Genomic DNA, 21,505 nt, shown 5'->3' with positions numbered 1-21,505 from the left:
ATCCACTATGCCAACTAGCTACCCATATATTTATGCAAATTTTTTATCAATATGTTAAGCACTATACTTCCAGGATCTTTTTTGTTAATATTCTCAATATTCAGAATCAAAATTAACCTTAACTATTAAAAAATGAACTTAGATAGCTTTCATCTTTATTTTAGGACAATGAATCAGATGAAACATGATATCTCTTCCAACTCCATAATCTATGATCCTATGATCTTTGACTCTGCATTTTACAAATGAGAAAATTGAGGAACATAAAGTTGAAGTGACTTACCAAAGGTTACATAGGTAATAAGCATCAAAAACAGGACTTGAGGGACAGGTAGGGCTCAACAGATAGCCAGGTCTAGAAATAGAAGGTGCTGGGTTCAAATCTAGCCTCAGATACTTCCTAACTATGTGACTCTGGGCAAGTCATTAACCACACTTACCTATCCTTATTGCTCTTCTGCTCTTGGAACCAATATTGACTCTAAGATGGAATGTAAGTTAAAAAAAAAAAAAAGACTTCGACCTAGGTCCTCTGACACTAACGTCATCATTTTTTCCAGCTATTACATTATATGTTATACCAAAACCATAAATTTATTTCTCCATTCAATACATACATAATACATGATGTCTTCTTTCCAATATTTTAAAATTTCATTTAGTTTTGTTATCTTATACTGGTATGTTGAAAATAGGTATCTAGAGCCACGAATATTTATGATAAATATCTTTCTTATCTATCACTTTCACCTAAAGCTTACCCGACCCCACTCTTGCTGAAGTTTTCTATATCACATATGGTCTTCCTTTGGATATGATTTTGCTATTTTTAACTACCTAACCCTCTAAATAGAATTCAAAGCTTTCTCAATCAAGTGAGCAAGTTTCCTGCCAAATAAATTGTTTCCAGTTTTCAGGATGTATACTCTCTCCCTCAGCTATCTTTCAGGTATCAGAAGCTATATTGAAGAGAAAACTGGATATCTTTCTGTGATGACCTCTATGTCACTATTTCAAATCCATAATGTCTTTTTTTAGAAATTCAGGATCACCTAGAATGACAATAAAAAACTGACTCCAAATCCTCCAGCTTTCTACTTAAATTTTAGTGAAACATTCCAGATTTCTTCTAACACCTATTTATTTTAAATGTGTTCAATGTGGAAAAGCAAAAATAGATATTAATCAGTGGGTTTGGGGAATCTTGCCAGCTCTGTATCACTTCTTCAAGAGCACTGGATACCAGGGCAACTGTGTGGTTCAGTGGATTGAGAGCTAGGCCCACAGATCCAAGGTCCCAGGTTCAAATCTGGTCTCAGACACTTCCTAGCTATGTGACCCTGGTCAAGCCATTTAACCCCCATTGCCTAGTCCTTACCCCTCTCCTGCCTTGGAACCAATACACAATATTGATTCTAAGACAGAAAGGTAAGGGTTTATAAAAAAAGAAAGAATAGTGGATACTACTTTACAATGTCAGGTCTACATCCAACTATTAAAGTCTCTTGCCCTAGCATTCTGCCTACTAATGAAAGCCTTAGTGTTTCCTTAAAGATGGGATTTCAGACTTCTTCAGAAAATCCCGGATCAGCCTCTGAAATGATCTCCTTCTCCTTTATATAAGGTCAGAGATAGAAGATTACTTCTGCTCTCTCATGATGTGAATCCCCAAATGTGCCTGTGTTCTCTTTGGGGTACAAATCAGTCCAAAGCAAAGGCTGCGGTTAAGGGCACTAACCACGAGGAGGCACTGTTGGGGCACCAAATTGCCTCCGAGCATTCCAGGGCATTCAAGTTTCCTCAGCCCTTTGAAGTGTCCAGATATCTAAATCCAATTTCTATTGATATCTTCCCAAGTGCCACCCGGAGGCATCTTCCTACAATGGATCTTATTCCCTTCACTGCTGGCTTAGCTACAGCCCAGCTCCTCACAGTAGCTTAGGGCACATCCCAAAGCCCAGCACTGGCAGGAAGCACTGCACTCCTCCAAGAAGGAAGATAATTTCCAAACTACTAGCCTGGGACCCACTGTTTAGGATAATTATCCTATTAAGCCCCGCCTCTTCTGTAGCTAGTTCAGATACCTCATTAGCTTGGTCTGAGGCAAGGTCCTCCTCAGTCAGTCAGTGGGCTGGCACTGATTAAGTTCTGTGTACCAAACACTGTGCTAAATCCTCAGGATAGAGAGAAAGGTAATAACACAATTCCTGCTCTAAAGGGCGGAGTGGATGAAAGGCCATATGAAAAGAGAAGGTATTAGCAACTATTAGGATAAGAAGGAGGAGATCTAAGCTGAGGCTTGAAGGAAGCCAGACAAACTGGGATGAGGGAGCATCAGTCAGGGACAAGGCAGACAAATGGGTTATCATTGTTTGAGGAACTGCTGGACCACAGAGTATGGGGAGGATAGTAAGTTCTAAGAAGGCTAAAAAGACAGGACACAGCAAATTATAAAAATAGCTTTAAATGTTTAAAAAAGAGTTTATAATCTTAAAAGTAACAGGAAGATTCGGGACCTCTTTGAGCCAATGGCATGGTAAGTTCTATACCGCAGAAAAATCATAGCTGCTAAGTGGAAGGACTGGAGCAGGGAGAGACCTGAAAGGAGTTGAAAGACTCCTACAATAATCCAAGTGGTGATGGTTGTATACATGGGGAGGAGAAAACATAGACAACAGATGAGAAGGTAGAAGCAAGATTTAGCAATGGATCAGACATGCAGGGTGAGTGAGAATATGAGGAAAATGAGTTGTAAAAATGTGTCTAAGTAATAAGTTGAAGAAAATATTGAGTTTATGGGCCTGAGTGACTGAAGGATGGTGCTAGCTTTCAGAGTGACAAGGAAATTCAGAAGTAGGATAGATTCGGAGAAAATATACTGAATTCAGTCTTAGACATGCTGAGCCTGAGATGCCTATGAGACATTCAGTTTGAGATGTCCAAGAGGCAGACAAAGGAAGATGAATAACTATAGCTCAGCAGAGACACAAGGGCTGGACATATAGATCTGGCAAATAATGGCATAAAGATGATAGTAGATCTCAGAGAAGCTAAAGAGGTTACCAAGTAAAATAATAAAGAGATGGGAAAAGAATACAGGACAGAACCTTGGGGTGATATGGATGAAAAATCTGCAAAGGGAACAGAGAAAAAGCAGTGAAACTGACAGAACAAGAAGAGAGCAAGGTTATGAAAGCCTAGAGAAGATAAGAGAATTCAGGAGATAGTTGTCAATAGTATCAAATGCTACCAAGAGGTCAAGGGGGATTGGGACTGAGATGCCATTAGATTTGGCAATTAAGAGATTAATGATAACTCTAAAAAAGAACAGTTTCAGTTGAATGAAGTCAGACTGCAAAGGGTTTATAAGAGAGTGAAAAGGAGAGGAAGTAGAAGCATGTATTCTGTACAGCATTCTCAAGCCCAGGTCTTACAACAATCCTGCCTGTCAGAACAGGGAAGGAGTCATAGACTTCTTTACTCTTACCCCTTGACATCAGTTAAAAACTCACCTACCCAGTTTTTCCCTGAAAACTTCTGACTTCTTTCCTGGAACATTGCTTCTATCTTGTTCAATAATCTTATCCACTCAATTAAGTGAAAGTAGAGAAAGCCAGAGCTCAAACACTTGGGACTTTTTCTCTAGCAGGAAAGCTGAGTAACAGTGGAAGTGGGGAGGGAAGAAGGAGAAGAAAAATACAATTAATGATTGCCTAAGGCAAGAAAAAAAAGTAACCCATATCCTGCTGGGCACAATAACTGTTCTTCATTGTTTCTTGGTCTATAGATGAATTAATAAATCCTGCATACTTCTAGAGATATGCTTCTTATAGAATATAAATTCCAAAAGGACAGGAACTATCTTTTTTCCCTCTGTATTCCAGTGCTTAGCAATCTGCCTTGCACATAGAAGACACTATAAATGCTTGTTGAATTGAACTGGAAATAGCTGATGCATGTTTGAAGTTTTCTGTTTAAGATGCTCTTTGGGAAGCTGCTCTTTAAAAGCTCTTAGCTTCTCCCCTTCCTTCTAGTAGGTAATATGCTATTGACTCCGATTTATGAATGAATCTAAAGTATGCTGTAAGAACCTAAAGCAGCTTTACTGACTTATGTGCACTGCAAGATACAACATGACATTAAAGCATAAAACTAACAGATCAGAACAGAGGTCTACTCAAAATCAACAATCGGCAAAGTGTCAACATTTTCCTTGTATAAAACACACACACACAATAAAATAGGGCCTGCCTTTTCTACATCTCACAGAAACTCCTCACATTAAGTCAGAAAATACAGTTTTCTAATAGAAAGAATTCCAAAATAGTCTATATTGAATGATTGTGATTTAGTTATATATTGTTTTGTATTGCTGATGTTTTCTTCCACCTTCATGCTACAGACTTTTCAACTGCCTACCCAAATATAGCCCTCCTTTCACATTCCACATGAACTACATGCTTTGTTGATTTGGAAAGTAGGGAAGAAAAAAGTACCAGAATATTACATGAGGCCCCTAAATGTATAATGGAATAAATGAAGTCTTATAAAACAGTTATAGATAAAAGAAAAGCTTTTATAAAGTCCCTCTTCTCATACAAATACTGAAAGACACATTTATTACATATATATCTCTATGTCCTATTCTTTCCAGATAGCCTAACTACTGAAACATTTAGATAAAATGCTCTTTTCTCTTCGTTTATTACACTTTCTTGGCTACTCAAGAGAAGGAAAAAAATGTCTCAAGGAAAAACTTGTTATTCATTATTCTGAATGGCTATCATTAGGCAGTGGTATAGGCTGAAAGTGTTGAAAGACAAAAGAATCCTTGAAAAAGTACTACACCTTCTGTATTTATATATGCCTTATTAACTGTACCTGGTTCTGACCCACTGCTAATGCCTTCCTCTTTCTGATTGTTTTCATATGTTCAGTATATATCTTGAAATGTACCTTGCTATTTACATGTTTTCCCAATACAATGTATGCTCCTTGAAAGTAAAAACTGTAGGCTTCAGGCTCTATTGTGTTTTTATTCTTTGTTTTTCTTTTCTGCCTTTTTTGTATTGCCAGGACTTAGCACAATGCCTGGAAATGGTAAGCACTCATTAAATTATTAGTGACTTATCAGATCAATTTTATTACAATAAAAACATGTATGTACATATATTATATATATATATACAAATCCATACACATATGTATGTAAGTATATTCTACTTCTATTCTTAAAAAATATTTCAATGGTCCTTTATTCATCATTAATATCACATTCCTAAGGCCAAAAGCTGACTTTCCATAAAGGCTAAATGCTCCTAGATAGGATGGTCACCCTAGAAAAGAAGCCTCCCTGCTCCCCCATGCCCACTAGGACATAAGAATATCTTATGGATTCTACAGTTGAGGCTATAGGATAAGCTAACCCTATTCCCTTTATGTTTTTCCACTTTATTTCCCCCTCTCTACTAACTGTAAAATCCCAAAGCTGGCAACAAATAATACCTTATATCGTACAAACTCCTACTACTATCAGCACTAATAATAATAATAATAATAATAATAATAATAGCAGCAGTTATATAGCACTTTCAGGTTTGTTAAATGCTTTACATATAATCTCATTTAATCCTCACAACAACCCTGGGAGGTAGATATTATTATTATCTTCTTTACTTTACAGATGAGGAAACTGAGGCAAACTGAGGTTAACTGACTTGGCCAGGGCCCAAAGCTAATAAGTATTTGAGGCAAAATTCTAATGCAGGTCTTCCTGACACCAAGTCTAGAACTGTATCCACTATATTACCTATCTGCTACAGTTAAAATATTAGATGATTAAGAAGCAAGAAAACTGGATAGGAATGCCATAGTCCAGGTAGGAAAGATGAGGTTTGTCCTGTATATAAGCCATAAGAGCCAAAAAGTTTCAAACCTGATCTACAACCTTCTTCATGGTCCTGCATCTTGGCCATTAGCATTTATACTGGCAGAGACCCAGCATGCATAGAAGAGTAACTCTGCCCAGTTAGAAGTGTATATACTAAAAGAAGCAAGTTCAGAAACAAGTAGAAGTTTTGCTATTCAGAAATGAAGTGCAGGGTTGGGTCTCACTTCCAGCTTCCAGCCTCACATGAAGTCTGCAATAGAAAAAACAGGGCAGGATTCCAGACCAAAGGGAAGGAAGCATGAAGTTCTGTCACTCTGAACCAGCAGAGCTTTCCAGCTGGCTAACAATGGCTAAGTCCAGAAGCAGTCTACTGGAACTCTAAATGGAATAAGCCCAGAAGCTTATCATTCGCACCCAAATGCAGATCACAGGAACTTGAAGAGCTCAGACTGTGAAGATGGAATTAATCCTACCCTGCCTATTTCTAGATTAAATCACCAAAAGCATAAACACCCCACTTAATTCTCAATGGGGGGGAGGGGGAGTCTGTGACCCATGTGTGAAAGAATGGGTGACAAATCAGAATTGACTGACTGCCCCCTGGGCAGCCCTAAGCAAAGCCTTTGTTGTGATTGGTACACGTAAAAATGGGAAGAATGCACAGGAAGTGATGCAAAAGAAGCATTTTTAAAAGGGAATTACAACTTCCTGTGGGGACTTCTTGGTTCTTTGGAGTTCGGAGTTCAATTTGGAGGCTGATGAAGAATCTGCTTACTGGAACTGAGACCTTGGACTTGGTGAGACTGTTCTTAAATCTTTCCCTTTGAACTACCACATGGTGAGTGGAAAAAACTGACTCCTTCCTGGATTATTCTGAAGGGACTCTCCTCTTAAGAGAGGCTTCATGACTGAAGTCCTTGCTTTATTCATCCCCAGGCCCTTGGCTCAAGGCTGAGGCCCCTCTGGCTGAGGACTAATTAGCCCTGCCCGGATTGAGCCAGGGGCCAGAGCAAATATACTTAGCATGTTAGGTTAGATATCCCCTATCCTCTCTCTGATTCTCTTACTTTCACTCTCTCTTCCTATTTGTAAATAAACTACCATAAAAGTCATTCTGACTTGAGTCTTTCATTAGGAACTGAATCAATTCCTTGGCAACCACCCTCTGGCATATTCAGTAAACCCATAATTTTTTACCCTTTTTCAAGACCAAGCAGGTAGCGATCAGGCTCTACCCCAGATCAGATCACTTTGGAAGCACTGGGAAGAATAATAAATTCTCTTAACTTCACTGAGTTTGAGATGCCTATAATACATCCAATTTGAAAGTTTCAAAAGGTAGTTTGTGGGGCAGGACTAGAGTTCAGGAGATTCTAAGACTAGGTATCATCTGCAAAGAGATGATAGTAGAATCTATAGAAACTAATGAAATCATTAAGTAAGGTAATATATAAGGAAAAGAAAAGAGGTCCCAGGACAGAGCCTTGCCTCCCCCCATCCAACACCAATTCTTTGCAGAGGTGGGGATGAATGATGCATATGTCAGAATTTTTTATGGTTTGGTAAGTTTTGCAGAATTTTTTTTCTTTTCTTTTTCTCTATGTTATAAGGTAAATTTCCCTGGTAGGACAGGTTGGGAAATAAAAGGTGATAAGAAATGAAAATGATAACAAAATATATCAAAAAATTGTTTTAAAAGCAGAGCAAATCTGGCAAACTCATCTCATTAAAAAAAAAACATGAAAAATACATCCCTACAATTTAAAATGTGCTGATATGATTAAAAAAACAACAACTAACAAATAATGGTTGTGTTCATTATGGGGCAAAACATAATGCTGTTCACTATAATTCAATTGAAAAGACAAAACATGCATGAATAAAAGATAAGGAATAACACAGTTAACATTGCTATATAAATAAAGTATATTAAATTTTCTTAACATCATAATATTAGGTATTAAAAAGAGCTACACATGATTTCAAAAGATCAAAAAGTAGATGTAACTTACAATTACATCTTTTTTGTACAAATCTTAGTTTGCAAGCTGTCCGGTATGTTGATAGTCTGATGACATCAAAATTCTGAGCACCTGGCAATCAAAAAAAAACATACATATTAAATATATATACAAATCCTTTAACACATAATCCCATTCCAATGCTTCATGAGGTAACCCTGGGTTCTCAAACAGTACAGCAGAAAGTGGCAAAATCCAGCAGGTCTTACTAAGGCTTTGTGTACTCAACAAGAATTGAACTAGAAGTCTGTGATCCAAGGATGATCTAAGAAGGTGGAGGATGCACCTATGCAAATGATGGATTATATCAATATTTGTGTGTGTATGTGTCTGTATCTGTGTTTATGGATAACTTAGTATGGAGTAGGAGAGCCACATTTCCAACATTTTCCTAGACATTTCCATCTTAACCAAATCTCCATACTCAATATGCAATTTTAACTCATGATCTTCTCCTCAACATCATATTTCTATTAAAGTAGGAACATGATCTTCCCAGTAATCCATATTCATAACCTTGGGATCATCTTTAATGCTTCCTTCATGCATAAGCTCTCTGAGGACAGAGATTCTTTATTTTTACTTTGTATCCCCGGTGCTTTATGTAGAGTAGGTATACAATGTATTTGTGAAATTAAATTATTTATACCTTACATCTGATGTACTACAATCCATGGTACTTCTTACATCTACTCCCCTATGGATAGAATCATCAACCTTTCTCTCTTTTCTACTGTCATAACTCTCTAGTTGGTCACCAAAATAAGCTTCCTAATGTAAGGATCTGAACATGTTACTCCTCTACTTAAAAAACCTTTAGTGGTTCTCTTTCTTAAAGGAAATAGCCTATAACTTAAGGCCCTCCAAAATCTGATTCTAATCTGGTTCCCAGTTTTATTTCATATGAATATATTTTAAGCCTTCTCTTTGTTAAGAGTAACTCCTCTACTTATGTCTGAGTGCTCTTTCCAGAGATTACCCTACAGATCACCACTTCTCCATTGGGGAAAGAACTATTTCCTTTTTTCCTGTTTTATTGTATGCTTATTATGTTGTTCTTCAGTCATTTTTCAATTGTGTCCTACTCTTTGTGATCCCATTTGGGATTATCTTGGAAAAGATAATGGACTGGTTTACCATTTTCTTCTCAAATTCATTTTACAAATGAAGAAACTGAGGCAAACAAGGTTTAGTGACTTGCCCAGGGTCACAAAGCAAGTAAGTGTCTGAGGCCAGATTTGAACTCAGGAAAGATGAGTGTTTCTGACTCCAGGTCCAGCACTCTATACTGTATTACCTAGCTGTTCCAGTCTTACATATAGAGTAGGGTAATTAATGAACATGTGTGGCTAAACTGAATTGCTCACACCATTTCAGCACAATGCCTTGTACATAGTAGGTACTTAAAACCTAGAATGGCCTCTCTTCAATTGCTCAATTCTTACTCGGTCTTTAGAACCCTATTCAAATACTACCAGAAACTATTCTTAGAACCTTTCAGAAGGACTTTTCCTTTTCTATCTCATAAAGAACATTGTTTCAAAAATCTCTAATGACCTTATGTAATGTTGCATATCTGTGTTTGTTTTTCCTCCTACCAGGTCAGTGTCTTCTTTTTAATACAGAAATTACATCATGTATTAAGAGAAGACATTGGCTCGATCCATTTTTATGAAGAATTTACACTACTAACAAGAATCAAAACATTATCCAGCTCAGAACTGGTTTTTCCCCTTACATGGTTCCCTTGAAATCTCTACTCTCTGCCTTGTATTTGAACAACACTAATTTATTTTATCCACATTTGTTTGCAAATTGGTATTTTCTCAAAGAGCAACAAAAATCAACATTTTTATAATGACTTAAATCGATGCAATTTGAAAAATTAAGCAAATTTCCCTGAGCAACAAATAATTCACAAATAGATAAATACTAATAGTCTAAATATCTAAAATTACATTTTAATAAAAACACTTTTCTAAAACACAAATATCAAGATGGCATGGCATTATGTTAGAGTGCTGGGTTTGAAGTCTAGCAGAACTAGGTTTATATTCTATCGGGGGAGAGGGACAGGGAATGGCAATCTCAGAAGATCATATTCAACTATAAAGAGATTATATAATCTGCACAGATACATAAAGTATTAAAATATGATCACGAGAACCAAAGAACATTGAAATATCATGTTAAAGGTTAAACCGAAGAACACTGAAATATCATGTTAAAATATCATGTTAAACCTGATTGGTTCTAGTTGAAACTTTCCAAAGCAAAATAGTCTAATTCTTTAGGCCATTAAAGTATAAGTCTTAAACAGAGCACACTGCAAATATAGAAAAAAAATCAATGAAATGTTTTCCTAAAAAAATTTCTATTTTATCCACTTTGTTCCACATCTCCATTTCTAGTGATGGGCAAACTTCTCACAATTAAAGCTCATGTTTGTACAGGCATAATCAAATACATATCTGTGAAGAGCTAAGGATTGAAAGTTATTATTACTTTATATTTAAGGCATTATTAAAATTTATCTTATTCCTCATAGAAAATGGTTTTTATTTTTCTATAGCTATCTTATGATCTATACGAATAAATGGTAGCTTATTTTTCCAGTATCTGTTTCAATTACTTGATAAATAAAACAATCACCTTCCTAAAGTTCAGTTTACTTGGAATCCTATGTTTCCTTATAGATTTGTCCCAGGAATCCTTACTAATCCAGCTCATCTTTATTTGCAATGATTAATGAATGCTGCCTTTAGAAATTTATGTATGAATAATAGAAACTGACATGTCATATCTCCTATGTTACAATGCCTGATTTAAACTTTAGAGAACTCAAAAGAAGCTTACATTTCCCCAACAAGGAATCTGCTCTGCTGAGCCCATAAAGGGTTAGAACAATCCTTTTTTTCAATGGTGATTAATTTGCTATCTAAGTATGATTTATACTAGCTTTTAGTTATCACCATTTCACTTTCTTTTTAAAAAACTATAAAATCTGCAAAACATCTTAAATGAGTCAGGTGAATCTAACATATCACGAAATAGGTACTCAATACTCACATAACTATCTTCAATAATGCATTCTAAATTTTTTCATAGCAACACAACATTGTAGACAGTCAGTCTCAGTCACAGTAAAATCTGGGTTCAGGTCCTGCTTCTGACATATACTGTCACTATAATTCAGAGTTATTTAACCTCTGAACTCCAGACAACTCTCTAGGACTATAAAACGCATAAACCATGCTAATAAGCCAAGTAATAGGATGTTTCTCAACAGAAACTCTCTACATTGACTAAAAATCAAATCAATAAGTACTTATTAACCTTAGTTTGTGCCAGATATTGTATCGAGAACTGGAATTCACAAGTCAAATTGAAAAAGAAATTTCTCTTTGAAAAAAATAAAAATTATACCCACCAGCCGTTAGTCTGAAAAAAATCTATCTTTTCCTTTGTGAAAATTAGGAAAATATATGTCTATCTCCTATACTATAACACTGTCATATTCTCCAATATTTTTCAAAGATTACTGACCAGGGAGCAGCTGGGTAGTTCAGTGGATTGAGAGCCAGGCCTAGAGACAGGAGGTCCTAGGTTCAAATCCGGCCTCAGCCACTTCCCAGCTGTGTGACCCTGGGCAAGTCACTTAACCCCCATTGCCAACCCTTACCACTCTTCTACCTAGCAGCCAATACACAGAAGTTAAGGGTTTAAAAAAAAATAAAAAATAAAAAGATTACTGACCAACTCAGTAATCATATCCACAACATTCTTTCAGATGTCTTGGATGGAGGATGTCTGGGCCTAGTGATTAACTCATTGAGAACTGCTAAATCAGGGGTCAGCAATGTATGACTCTCCAGCCATATCTGGCTCCACCTCCTGACCTGCCAGTCTGGGCAGAGCCCCAGGATATGCCCCAGGGGGCCCTTCAGCCCCCGCCCCATATTCCAGTGCCTTCCGCCTCTATCCTCCTCCTTCTGCAGTTGTTTATGGCTCTCACAGCCAAAAAGGTTGCTGACCTTTGTAAATACTCTCTTAACATCTCCTCCCTTACATTGAATTTCAATTCTTGGTTAATTATGTCCAAGGTATAATTCCTAATCATTTTTCCTTATGAGAGAAAAGAGAAAATAAAAAGAGTTCAAGGATTTCCTCCATCAAACATTATCATCCTCTCACTCACGTGGAGCAGTAGTTCATTTCCTTCAGTAACCTTCTGATTTCCTCAAACTTAAATTTTTTTTTTCTTAAATTGGCCTTCACATTCATCACTAGCTGCAGTCTTCTCTAAGCTTTAATACTCCTAACATACCTCTCAGATAACTATGCTGTTATGAATATAATTCATCCTCAGGTACTTGTAAATCTTGTGTTCCATTTATTATTATATAAGTCCTTTTTAAAAATCTAAGTTGATTGGTGAGGTTCTTGGGCATCAACAACTTTATCTTTAGACACATTTGTATTTCCAAGGTAATCTTGGCAGAATGGAAAACTACAGGATTCTACCAAATCAAAAAAACTCTATGTCTGAGCCATATCTATTGTCTGAGGACCAGCTGCGCTAAGTTGGAAGAATCTTGCTGCCAGTTTGATTTTTGTTCATGTTCTCAGAATTTTGTTCTTGGAAGCATTTCCCCATTCCTCAAGTGCCAAACTGCACTACAGAATTTTACACCATAGGATCCTAGCCATCAAAGGAAATCCTTAAGATCTCCTCTTCCCAAATCTAGGCTTCTAAGTCTAACATTTCCTTCCTTGTTTATAACAAACTCTAAGGCAGAATGTCAGATCGCTTTTTCACCAGCATCCTGTCATTTCTACTTCAACAAGAAGTTCCTACTTATTCAAAGTCAGGCTCATCTACATCACCCATTCATACCTCGGAGTCTCCATTTTTTACTACTATATGAAATGGCCTACATAATGAGAAATGTTTTATCCAATAAAAGCTACATTATAAATCTACAGCAGTATAAAAAGTGAAACACTTAAAAGATTATAATGCTATACATGTCAATTATAAATATAACCATGATATGAAAATTTATTTTTCTTTACCAGAAGAAATAATTTCCTTAAAAAAATTTTTTACTCATTGGTATAAGGAACTCTGAGTGAAACACTCCTTCTCCCAATACAGATCAGCACATGCTATATAATTAGAGAATCTTTGAGAGAGGTTTGAAGTACTGTGGGGTTAAGTACTTGACCAGGGTTGTACTACCTGGATGTTAGAAGCAGAACTTGAACCCAGATCTTTCTTCTTCTAAGGACAGTTCTCGATCCACTGCAATTCATTGCCTTTGTTGGAATAAAAAGGACCCAACCCCAAATCTTTGGCAAGAAGTAGATTTGATGCATTTTTTTTAAGCCTTACCTTCCATCTTAGAATCAATATTGTGTATTGGTTCCAAGGCAGAAGAGTGATAAGAGCGAGGCAATGGGGGTCAAGTAACTTGCCCAGGGTCACACAGCCGGGAAGTATCTGAGGCCAGATTTGAACCCAAGACCTCCTACTCTAGGTTTAGCTCTCAATCCACTGAGCCACCCAGTTAACCATTTTGATTTGATGCCTCTTATCAATGATATTCATCCATCTTAATAGATTTTCAGTTGGACTCATTCAACAAACATTCACTAAACACCTTCTATATGTCAAGAACAATGCTAAAGACCTTAAATCGTCTATTCCAAACCTTTCATTTTATGAGAAACCAGGGGCACAAAGATGTTAAGTGACATCATGGAATCACAGAATTTGAGAATTGGAATCCATCTAGTTCAATCTATATTGAAAAAAGGATCCTCACTCAATATACCAGAACAATAGTCAAATAGCCTTTACTTGGCTTACCCTCAAACAAGATCACTACCTCCTAAGGCAGGCCATTCCACTTGCCCAAGATGATAGGACATGGATCTGAACCCAGGAATCTTGACTCCAAATCTAACATTCTTTCCACTGTACTACAATACCTAAAGTGATAATTAATTGATAAACATTTATTAAGTACTCATTAAGTACCTGGTATTATACTAAGTACTGAGGATATAAAGAAAGGGGGAAAATCCCTTTCTATAAGCAGCTAATACTATACTAGTGATTTTAAAATTATTATTATTGTTATATCATAATATTACATTATTATTATTAATTTTGATTATTCAGTCATTTCAGTCATGGTCAACCCTTCCTGACCCCCTTTTGGGGTTTTCCTAGCAAAGATACTGAGATGGTTTGCCATTTCCTTCTCATTTTACAGATGAGAAACCGAAGCAAACAAGGTTGAATAGCTTGCCTAGCGTCACATAGTTATCAAGTGTCTGAGACAAGATTTTCTTCCTGACTTCAATTCTGCCACTCTAGCTACTGTACCACCTAGATCAGTGATGGGGAACCTTTTAGAGATGGGGTGCCAAGCCCCGCTCTCACCCCATCCCATACAAGTGCCCCACTCCCCCTTACCCCACACAGGGGAGGAAGGAAATGCTCCCATTGGGCTATTGGGCATAGGAGCGGGTGAAGTGAGGAATGTCTTCATTAAGTGTAGAGAGGGGGAGGAGAGTGACCCAAGCGCTCTGCTCCCCTCCAGCTCTGATGCTTGTCAGCTGCCCACCTTACTCTCTGTGTGCTCCCATTGGGTTGCTGAGCAGAGGGGTGGGGATATGAAAAAATGTCATCAGGCATGGTAGAAAGGGGGAGGGGAGCAGCTCCACTGGAGTCCCTCTGTCTTTCTAGTAACCAACTCTGGCGTGTGCTCATAGAGAGAGCTCTGTGTGCCATCTCTAGCACTTGTGCCATAGGTTCACCATCACTGACCTAGCTGCCCATTATTATTAACATTTATACAATGCTTACTATATGCCAAGGACTGTATAAAGTACTTTACAATTATTATCTCATTGGATTCTCACAATTATGGCAAGTGGGTGTTATTACTGTCCCTAATTACTAGATGAGGAAACTGAGGCAAACAGGGGTTAAATTACTTAACTGGAGTCACATGGCTAGGAAGTCTATTCAGGTCTTTCTGGCTCTTTATTTCTCTACAATATTTTTACTTCATTAATAACTTCTTTTCTCCTGGAATGTACGACATTTTCTCATACCTGGTTCCGTCTTCTTTGAAGGGTCACCTATTTCCCTCCTCCTGAGGATGTAGTTTAAGGACTGTCTTAGGCCTATTGTCTCTATTTTCTCTTTTGGTGCTTTACATCCCATCGGTTTCCTTTTCATTTCTATTCAGACAACTTTTAAGTCTATATATCCAACTCTAATCTCGAGTCCCACACCACTAGTTGCCAATGGACATTTCTAAATGACCCATAGACATCTTAAATTCAATTCAGAATACATCTTTCCCTCAAATTCACCCCTATCTCTTCCAAACTTCCTAATTAGTGTCAAAAGTACCAATATTCTTCTAGGTACCCAGATTCAGAACCCTGAAGTCTTCCTCAACTCTTCATTTTCCTTCATCCAAAATCAGATGCCAAGCTTTTTTGTTTTGTTTTGTCTTAATTTTTAACATTTTAAAATTTTTGAGTTCCAAATTCTCTCCAACCCTCCAACTCCACCCCAACTGATTATGAAAGCAAGCAATATATCAATTATATATGTGAAGTCATACAAAATATATTTCCGTATCAGTCATGTTCCACCCACCCCTAAAAAAAAAGAAGAAAAAGAAAAAGAAGGAAAGTGAAAAAACTGTGTTTCAATCTGCATTCAGGGTACATTAGTGTTCTCTCTGGAAGTGGATAGCATTGTTTATCATGGGTCCTTTGGAACTGTTTTGGACTGTTGTCTTGAGGAGAGTACCAAGTCTTTCATAATTGATCATCATGTAATATCACGGTTCCTGCGTGCAACATTCACCTTTTTCTGCTCACTTGACTTTACATCAGTTCATAGAAGTCCATCAAGGTTTTTTCTGAAAGCATCCTGCTCATAATTTCTTAAAGCACAATAGAATTCCTTCACAACCATATACTACAACTTGTTCATTCTCCAATTTATGAGCATCCCCTCAATTTCTGATTCTTTGCCAACACAAAAAAAGATCTGCTATAAATATTTTGTACAAACAGATCCTCTCCCTTTTTCTTTGATCTCTTTGGGAGTCAGACCTAGTAGTGGAATTGCTGGATCACAGGGCAGACATAGTTTTAGAGTCCTGTGGGTGTAGTTCCAAATTGTTCTTCAGAACAGCTGGACTAGTTCATGACTCTACCAATAGTGTATAAGTATAGCTATTTTTCCACATACCCTGCAACATTTTTCATTTTCATTTTCTGTCACATTAGCCAATCTGTAAGGTGAGAGGTGGCACCTCAGAGTTGTTTTAATTTGCATTTCCCTAACCAATAGTGATTTAGAACATTTTTCACATGACTATTGACAGTTTTGATTTCTTCTGAGAACTGCCTGTTCATATCCCTTGACCATTTATTAATTAGAGAATGAGTCAAATTCTTATAAATTTGACTCTATTTTAAATATTTAAGAAATGAGACCTTTATTAGAGGAGTGTGCTATGAATATTTTCTCCCAGTTTCCTGTTCTCCTTCTGATTTTAGTTGTACTGATTTTATTTCTTCAAAAATGTTGAAATTTTATATTTCTTATATGATCATAAATTCTTCCCTTTTCCATAGATCTGACATGTGCCTTATTTACTTACAATACCACCCTTTATGTCTAAATCACTTACACATTTGAACTTTAATATATGGTATGAGATTTTAGTCTATGCCTTGTTTCTGCCAAAATGCTTTCTAGTTTTCCTAGCAATTTTTGTCAAATGGTGAATTTTTACTTTGAATCTTTGTATTTATCAAGCACTAGATTATTATGATAACTTACTACTGCATATGGTATACTTAGTCTATTTCACTGATCTACCACTCCATTTGTTAGCCGGTACCAGACTGCTTTGTAATATAGTTTGAAAAATGGTACTGCTAGGCTGCCTTCCTTTGCATTTTAAAAATTAATTTTCTTGATACTCTTGATTTTTTGATCTTCTAGATTTGTTTATTATTTTATTACTATTTTTTATAATTCTATAAAATAATTCTTGGTATGACACATAAGTAAATTAATCTCAGTTAAACTGTCATTTTTATTATATTTGTTCGGCCTACTTTTAAGCAATGAATACTTCTCCAATTGTGTAGATGACTTTATTTGTGTGAAAAATGTTTTTTGAGTGTGCTCATAAAATTCTTGGATTTGTCTTGGCAGGTAGACTCCCCAAGTACTTTAACATTGTCTGCAGCTACTTTAAATAGAATTTCTCTTTCTTTCTCTTCCACTTGTTGATCAATAATACTGATGATTTATGTAGGTTTATTTCACATCCTGCAACTTTGTTAAAACTGTTGATTGCTTCAACTAATGTTCTCTAAGTATAACATCATATTATCTATAAAGAGTAATAGTTTTGTTTCCCCATTGCTATTCTTATTCTGTCTTTTTCTTGTCATTGCTATAGCTAGCATTTCTAGTACAATACTGAATAGCAATGATGATAATGTGCATCTTGATTCATCCTTGACCTTACTGAGAAAACTTCAAATTTATCCCCATTATAGATAATGCTTGCTCTTGATTTTAGATAGATACCATGTATCATTTTATTAAAAGACCCACTGATTCTTTTTTTTTAGTGTTTTTAACAGGAATGGGTATTGTATTTTGGCAAAAGTTATTTTTGCATCTATTGATGGATGATTTTTGTTGGTTTTGTTATTGATATAATTTATTATGCTTATAGTTTTCCTAATATTGAATCAGGCTTGCATTTATGGTAGAAATCCCACCTATTTATAATATATGTATATTGTTATAATCTCCCTGCTTGTATTTTATTTGAAATTTTTGCATCAGTACTTATTAGGGAAATTGGTTCATCGTTTTCCTCCTCTATTTCAGTTCTCTCTGGTTTAGATGTCAAAACCATATTTGTTGGGGACAACTACTTTGCTCAGTGGATTGAGAGCCAGGAGGTCTTGGGTACAGATCTGCCTTCAGACATTTCCTAGCTATGTAACCTTGAGCAAATCACTTAATCCTCAGTGACTTCTCCTTACAACTCTTCTGCCTTGGAACCAATACACAACAATGATTCAAAGATGGAAGGTAAGAGTTTAAAAATATATATTTATGTCATAGAAGTAATTTGATAGGACTCCTTCTTTACCCATTATTTCAAATAGTTTATATGGTTCTAAAATTGTTCCATAAATGTTTGGTAGAATTAACTTATTAATCCATTTGCTCCTTATGGCTTGCCCAATTTCTTTTTCCAAGATAAGGATATTTGAGTATACTATTTCTTCTTCTGTTAATCTGGGTTATTTGCATTTCTATAAATATTCATTGATTTCATTTAGATTGTCAATTTTATAGGCATCTAGCTCCTAATAATTACTTTAATTGTATCTTTATTGATGGTGTAGTTATCCTTTTCATTTTTGAAATGGTAATTTGGTTTTGTTCTTTCTTTTTTTAAAATTGAATTAACCGGGGCAGCTGGGTAGCTCAGTGGATTGAGAGCCAGGCCTAGAGACAGGAGGTCCTAGGTTCAAATCCGGCCTCAGCCACTTCCCAGCTGTGTGACCCTGGGCAAGTCACTTGACCCCCATTGCCTACCCTTACCAATCTTCCACCTATAAGTCAATACACAGAAGTTAAGGGCTTAAAAATTTAAAAAAAAAATTGAATTAACCAAGGATTTATCCATTTTCTTTCATATAACTAGCTCCAGGTCCTAGTTTTATTAGTTTTATCATTTACTTTCAATTTTGTTAATTTCTCCTTTTATTTTCAGGATTTCTATTTTGGTGTTTAATTGGGGATTTTTCATTTTTTTCTTTTTCTAGTTTTTTTAGTTGCATGACCAATTCATTGTTCTGATCTTTTTATCTTTTATTCACATATGTGTTTTAGAATTATACATTTTCGACTTCTGGTTAAGATGGCGGCAGAGTAAGGAGCAGCTGCTCGATCTCTCCTGACCGAACCACACAGGACCCCTCAAGGGGAAATAAAAACGAGTCCAGAGGAACGAAGGAACCCCACAACAGGGCGCAGCATTGAAGGTACGCAGAATCGGGGCATTTCCACACTTTAAAGGGGTGAAACAGTTCACACTAAAATACGAGAGGAAGAAGCCCCTCCCCCACCCCCCACACCGCACAAGCCAGTAAACAGGACTGGGGCAACCAGATAATCACTGGCAGCCCCTGAGCCCGTACCTGTGCGCTGCAAGACGAGGGACCCCAGGTGGCTGGGACCTTCCCTGAGCGCCCACGTGGGTGAAGGCACCACCTCCGGCCTGGACAAAGGCCCCTAAAACGGCCTTTCCCAAGCACTGAAGGCATCGCCTCAGGGGCGAATAAAGATCTCCAGCCCACAGACTTTCACTACCTTCTGTGGGGGTGAAAGCAGGGCCCTAAGAGCAGCAGCACAGGCAAAGGCAGTGCCCTAGGCTTGAATAACGATCTCCAGCCCAGGCTTGGACCTCCAGAGAGGACCCGGTGCAGACCTGAGCGTGGCTGTGGAAGCAGCCCGAGCGTGGCTGTGGAAGCAGCCCCAAAGACTGCTGAAGGAACCTCGGGCAGAGGGGCAGACCGGGAACTACCAGGAGTACCAGGAGGCCTGACCCCTGAGGACAAGGAGACCGGAGGGCCCCCCCCCCCCCCCAAGCTTGCAAGGCCCAGGCAGACCCGGAGTGCAAAGACAAAGCGGAAAAGGGGCGGGGCTAACAATGGCCAGCAATAAGGAAATCCAGAAGAAAAAGACCATCAAGAGAAACTCTGGAACACTGGACAACTTCTACACAGAGAAAATCCAGACAACAGAGGAGGGAAAACAAAAATCCAAACCTCCCCAAAAAAATGAAAGCTGGTCACAAGTTATGGAAGAGTTTAAAAATGAAATGCTAAGGAAGATGGAAGAAATCTGGCAAGAAAATAACAGTTTAAAAGGCAGAATTTCGCAATTGGAAAGTGAGACAAGACAACTGAAGACCAAAAATGACCAGATTGAAAAGGAAAACCAATCCTTAAAGGCTAGAATCGAACATTTAGAAACCAATGATCTCTCAAGACAACAAGAACAAATAAAACAAAGTCAAAAGACTGATAAAATAGAAGGAAACATGAAATATCTCAAGGAGAGAGTGACAGACCAAGAAAACCGATCTAGAAGAGATAACTTGAGAATCATTGGTATTCCAGAAAAGGCAGAAATTAATAAAAACATGGACTCCATACTCAAAGAAATTATTCAGCAAAATTGCCCTGAAGTTCTACAACAAGAGGGCAATATAGACATTGAAAGGATCCATAGAACACCCTCTAAACTGGACCCAGAAAAGTCAACACCCAGAAATATAATAGCGAAATTGAAGAGCTTTCGAGTCAAAGAAAAAATCTTACAAGAAGCCAGAAAGAGACAATTCAAATATCAAGGAGCACCAATAAGGATCACACAGGATCTGGCAGCCTCAACACTAAAAGAACGCAAGGCGTGGAATACAATATTCAGAAAGGCAAGAGAGCTGGGCCTTCAGCCACGAATCAACTACCCAGCGAAACTAACCATATACTTTCAGGGGAAAGTATGGGCATTCAACAAAATTGAAGAATTCCAAGTTTTTGCACAAAAGAGACTGGGACTAATTGGAAAGTTTGACACTCAACCACAGATATCAAGAGAAAGATGATGAAAAGGTAAATAAGAAACAGAGGGAAAAGAAAGAAAACTCATAGTCTTTTAAGCTTGACTCTTTAAGGGCATAAATAAGATCTAATTATCTGTATTACTAGGTGGAGAAATGCTATGTATAATTCCCTGTAGAGAACTCTATACACTATTATAATATTCACTATTATAGCAACCAGAAGAATAATTCATAGGGAGAGGACAGGATACTAAATGGTCTAAGATGACATGGGGGGTGGCAAAGAGGGGGGGAATAGTAGGGGACACCAAGAAAAATCCGAGTAAATAAGAAAAATAAGGTATTCTATTACACACAAAGAGGGAATGGGAAGGGGAGGGGATAAATACTACCATAAGAAGGAGAGGAAGAGAGCATTAAGAGGTAATAATCAAACCTTACTCTCAGTATAATCAACCCGGAGAAGGAAGAGTAGCTTTATTATCCATCTGGATAAAAAACTCCATCTAACCCTACTGAGAAAGTCAGAAGGGATAAACCAAAGGGAGCAGGGGAGTGGGGAGGCCAAAAAGGGAGGGAAGAAGAAGGGGGAGGGAATTCATTCGGTCTTTAAAAAAACAAAAATAAGGGAACAACAAGGGAGGGGACAGAAAGGGAAGACAATCAAGGGAGGGGATAAGGGATACTGGCTGAAAGCAAACCACTGGTGTAAAAGAAAATAGTGCAATAAGAAGGAGTGGGTCTAGGGGAGGATACAAAAAATGTCAGTGAATACACAACTAACAATTGTAACTCTGAATGTGAACGGGATGAACTCACTCATAAAACGGAAGCAAATAGCAGAGTGGCTCAGAAACCAAAATCCTACCATAGGTTGTCTACAA

General features: G+C 37.3%; 1 protein-coding gene across 1 annotated transcript in view; it reads right to left on the bottom strand.

The window, feature by feature from the left end:
- DTNB (dystrobrevin beta) overlaps positions 1 to 21,505 on the bottom strand; it is a 332,957-nt gene that overhangs the window by 264,157 nt on the left and 47,295 nt on the right. Inside the window, exon 3 of the mRNA XM_044663758.1 lies at positions 7,903 to 7,983. Within this exon, the coding sequence (XP_044519693.1) occupies positions 7,903 to 7,983 (81 nt within the window). The remainder of the gene's footprint in view (positions 1 to 7,902; positions 7,984 to 21,505) is intronic.

Source organism: Gracilinanus agilis, chromosome 2 (assembly GCF_016433145.1).
Source record: "Gracilinanus agilis isolate LMUSP501 chromosome 2, AgileGrace, whole genome shotgun sequence".
Lineage (NCBI taxonomy): Eukaryota > Metazoa > Chordata > Mammalia > Didelphimorphia > Didelphidae > Gracilinanus > Gracilinanus agilis.
Note: the sequence above shows the minus strand (reverse complement) of the source record. Positions and strands in the feature narration are given on the sequence as shown.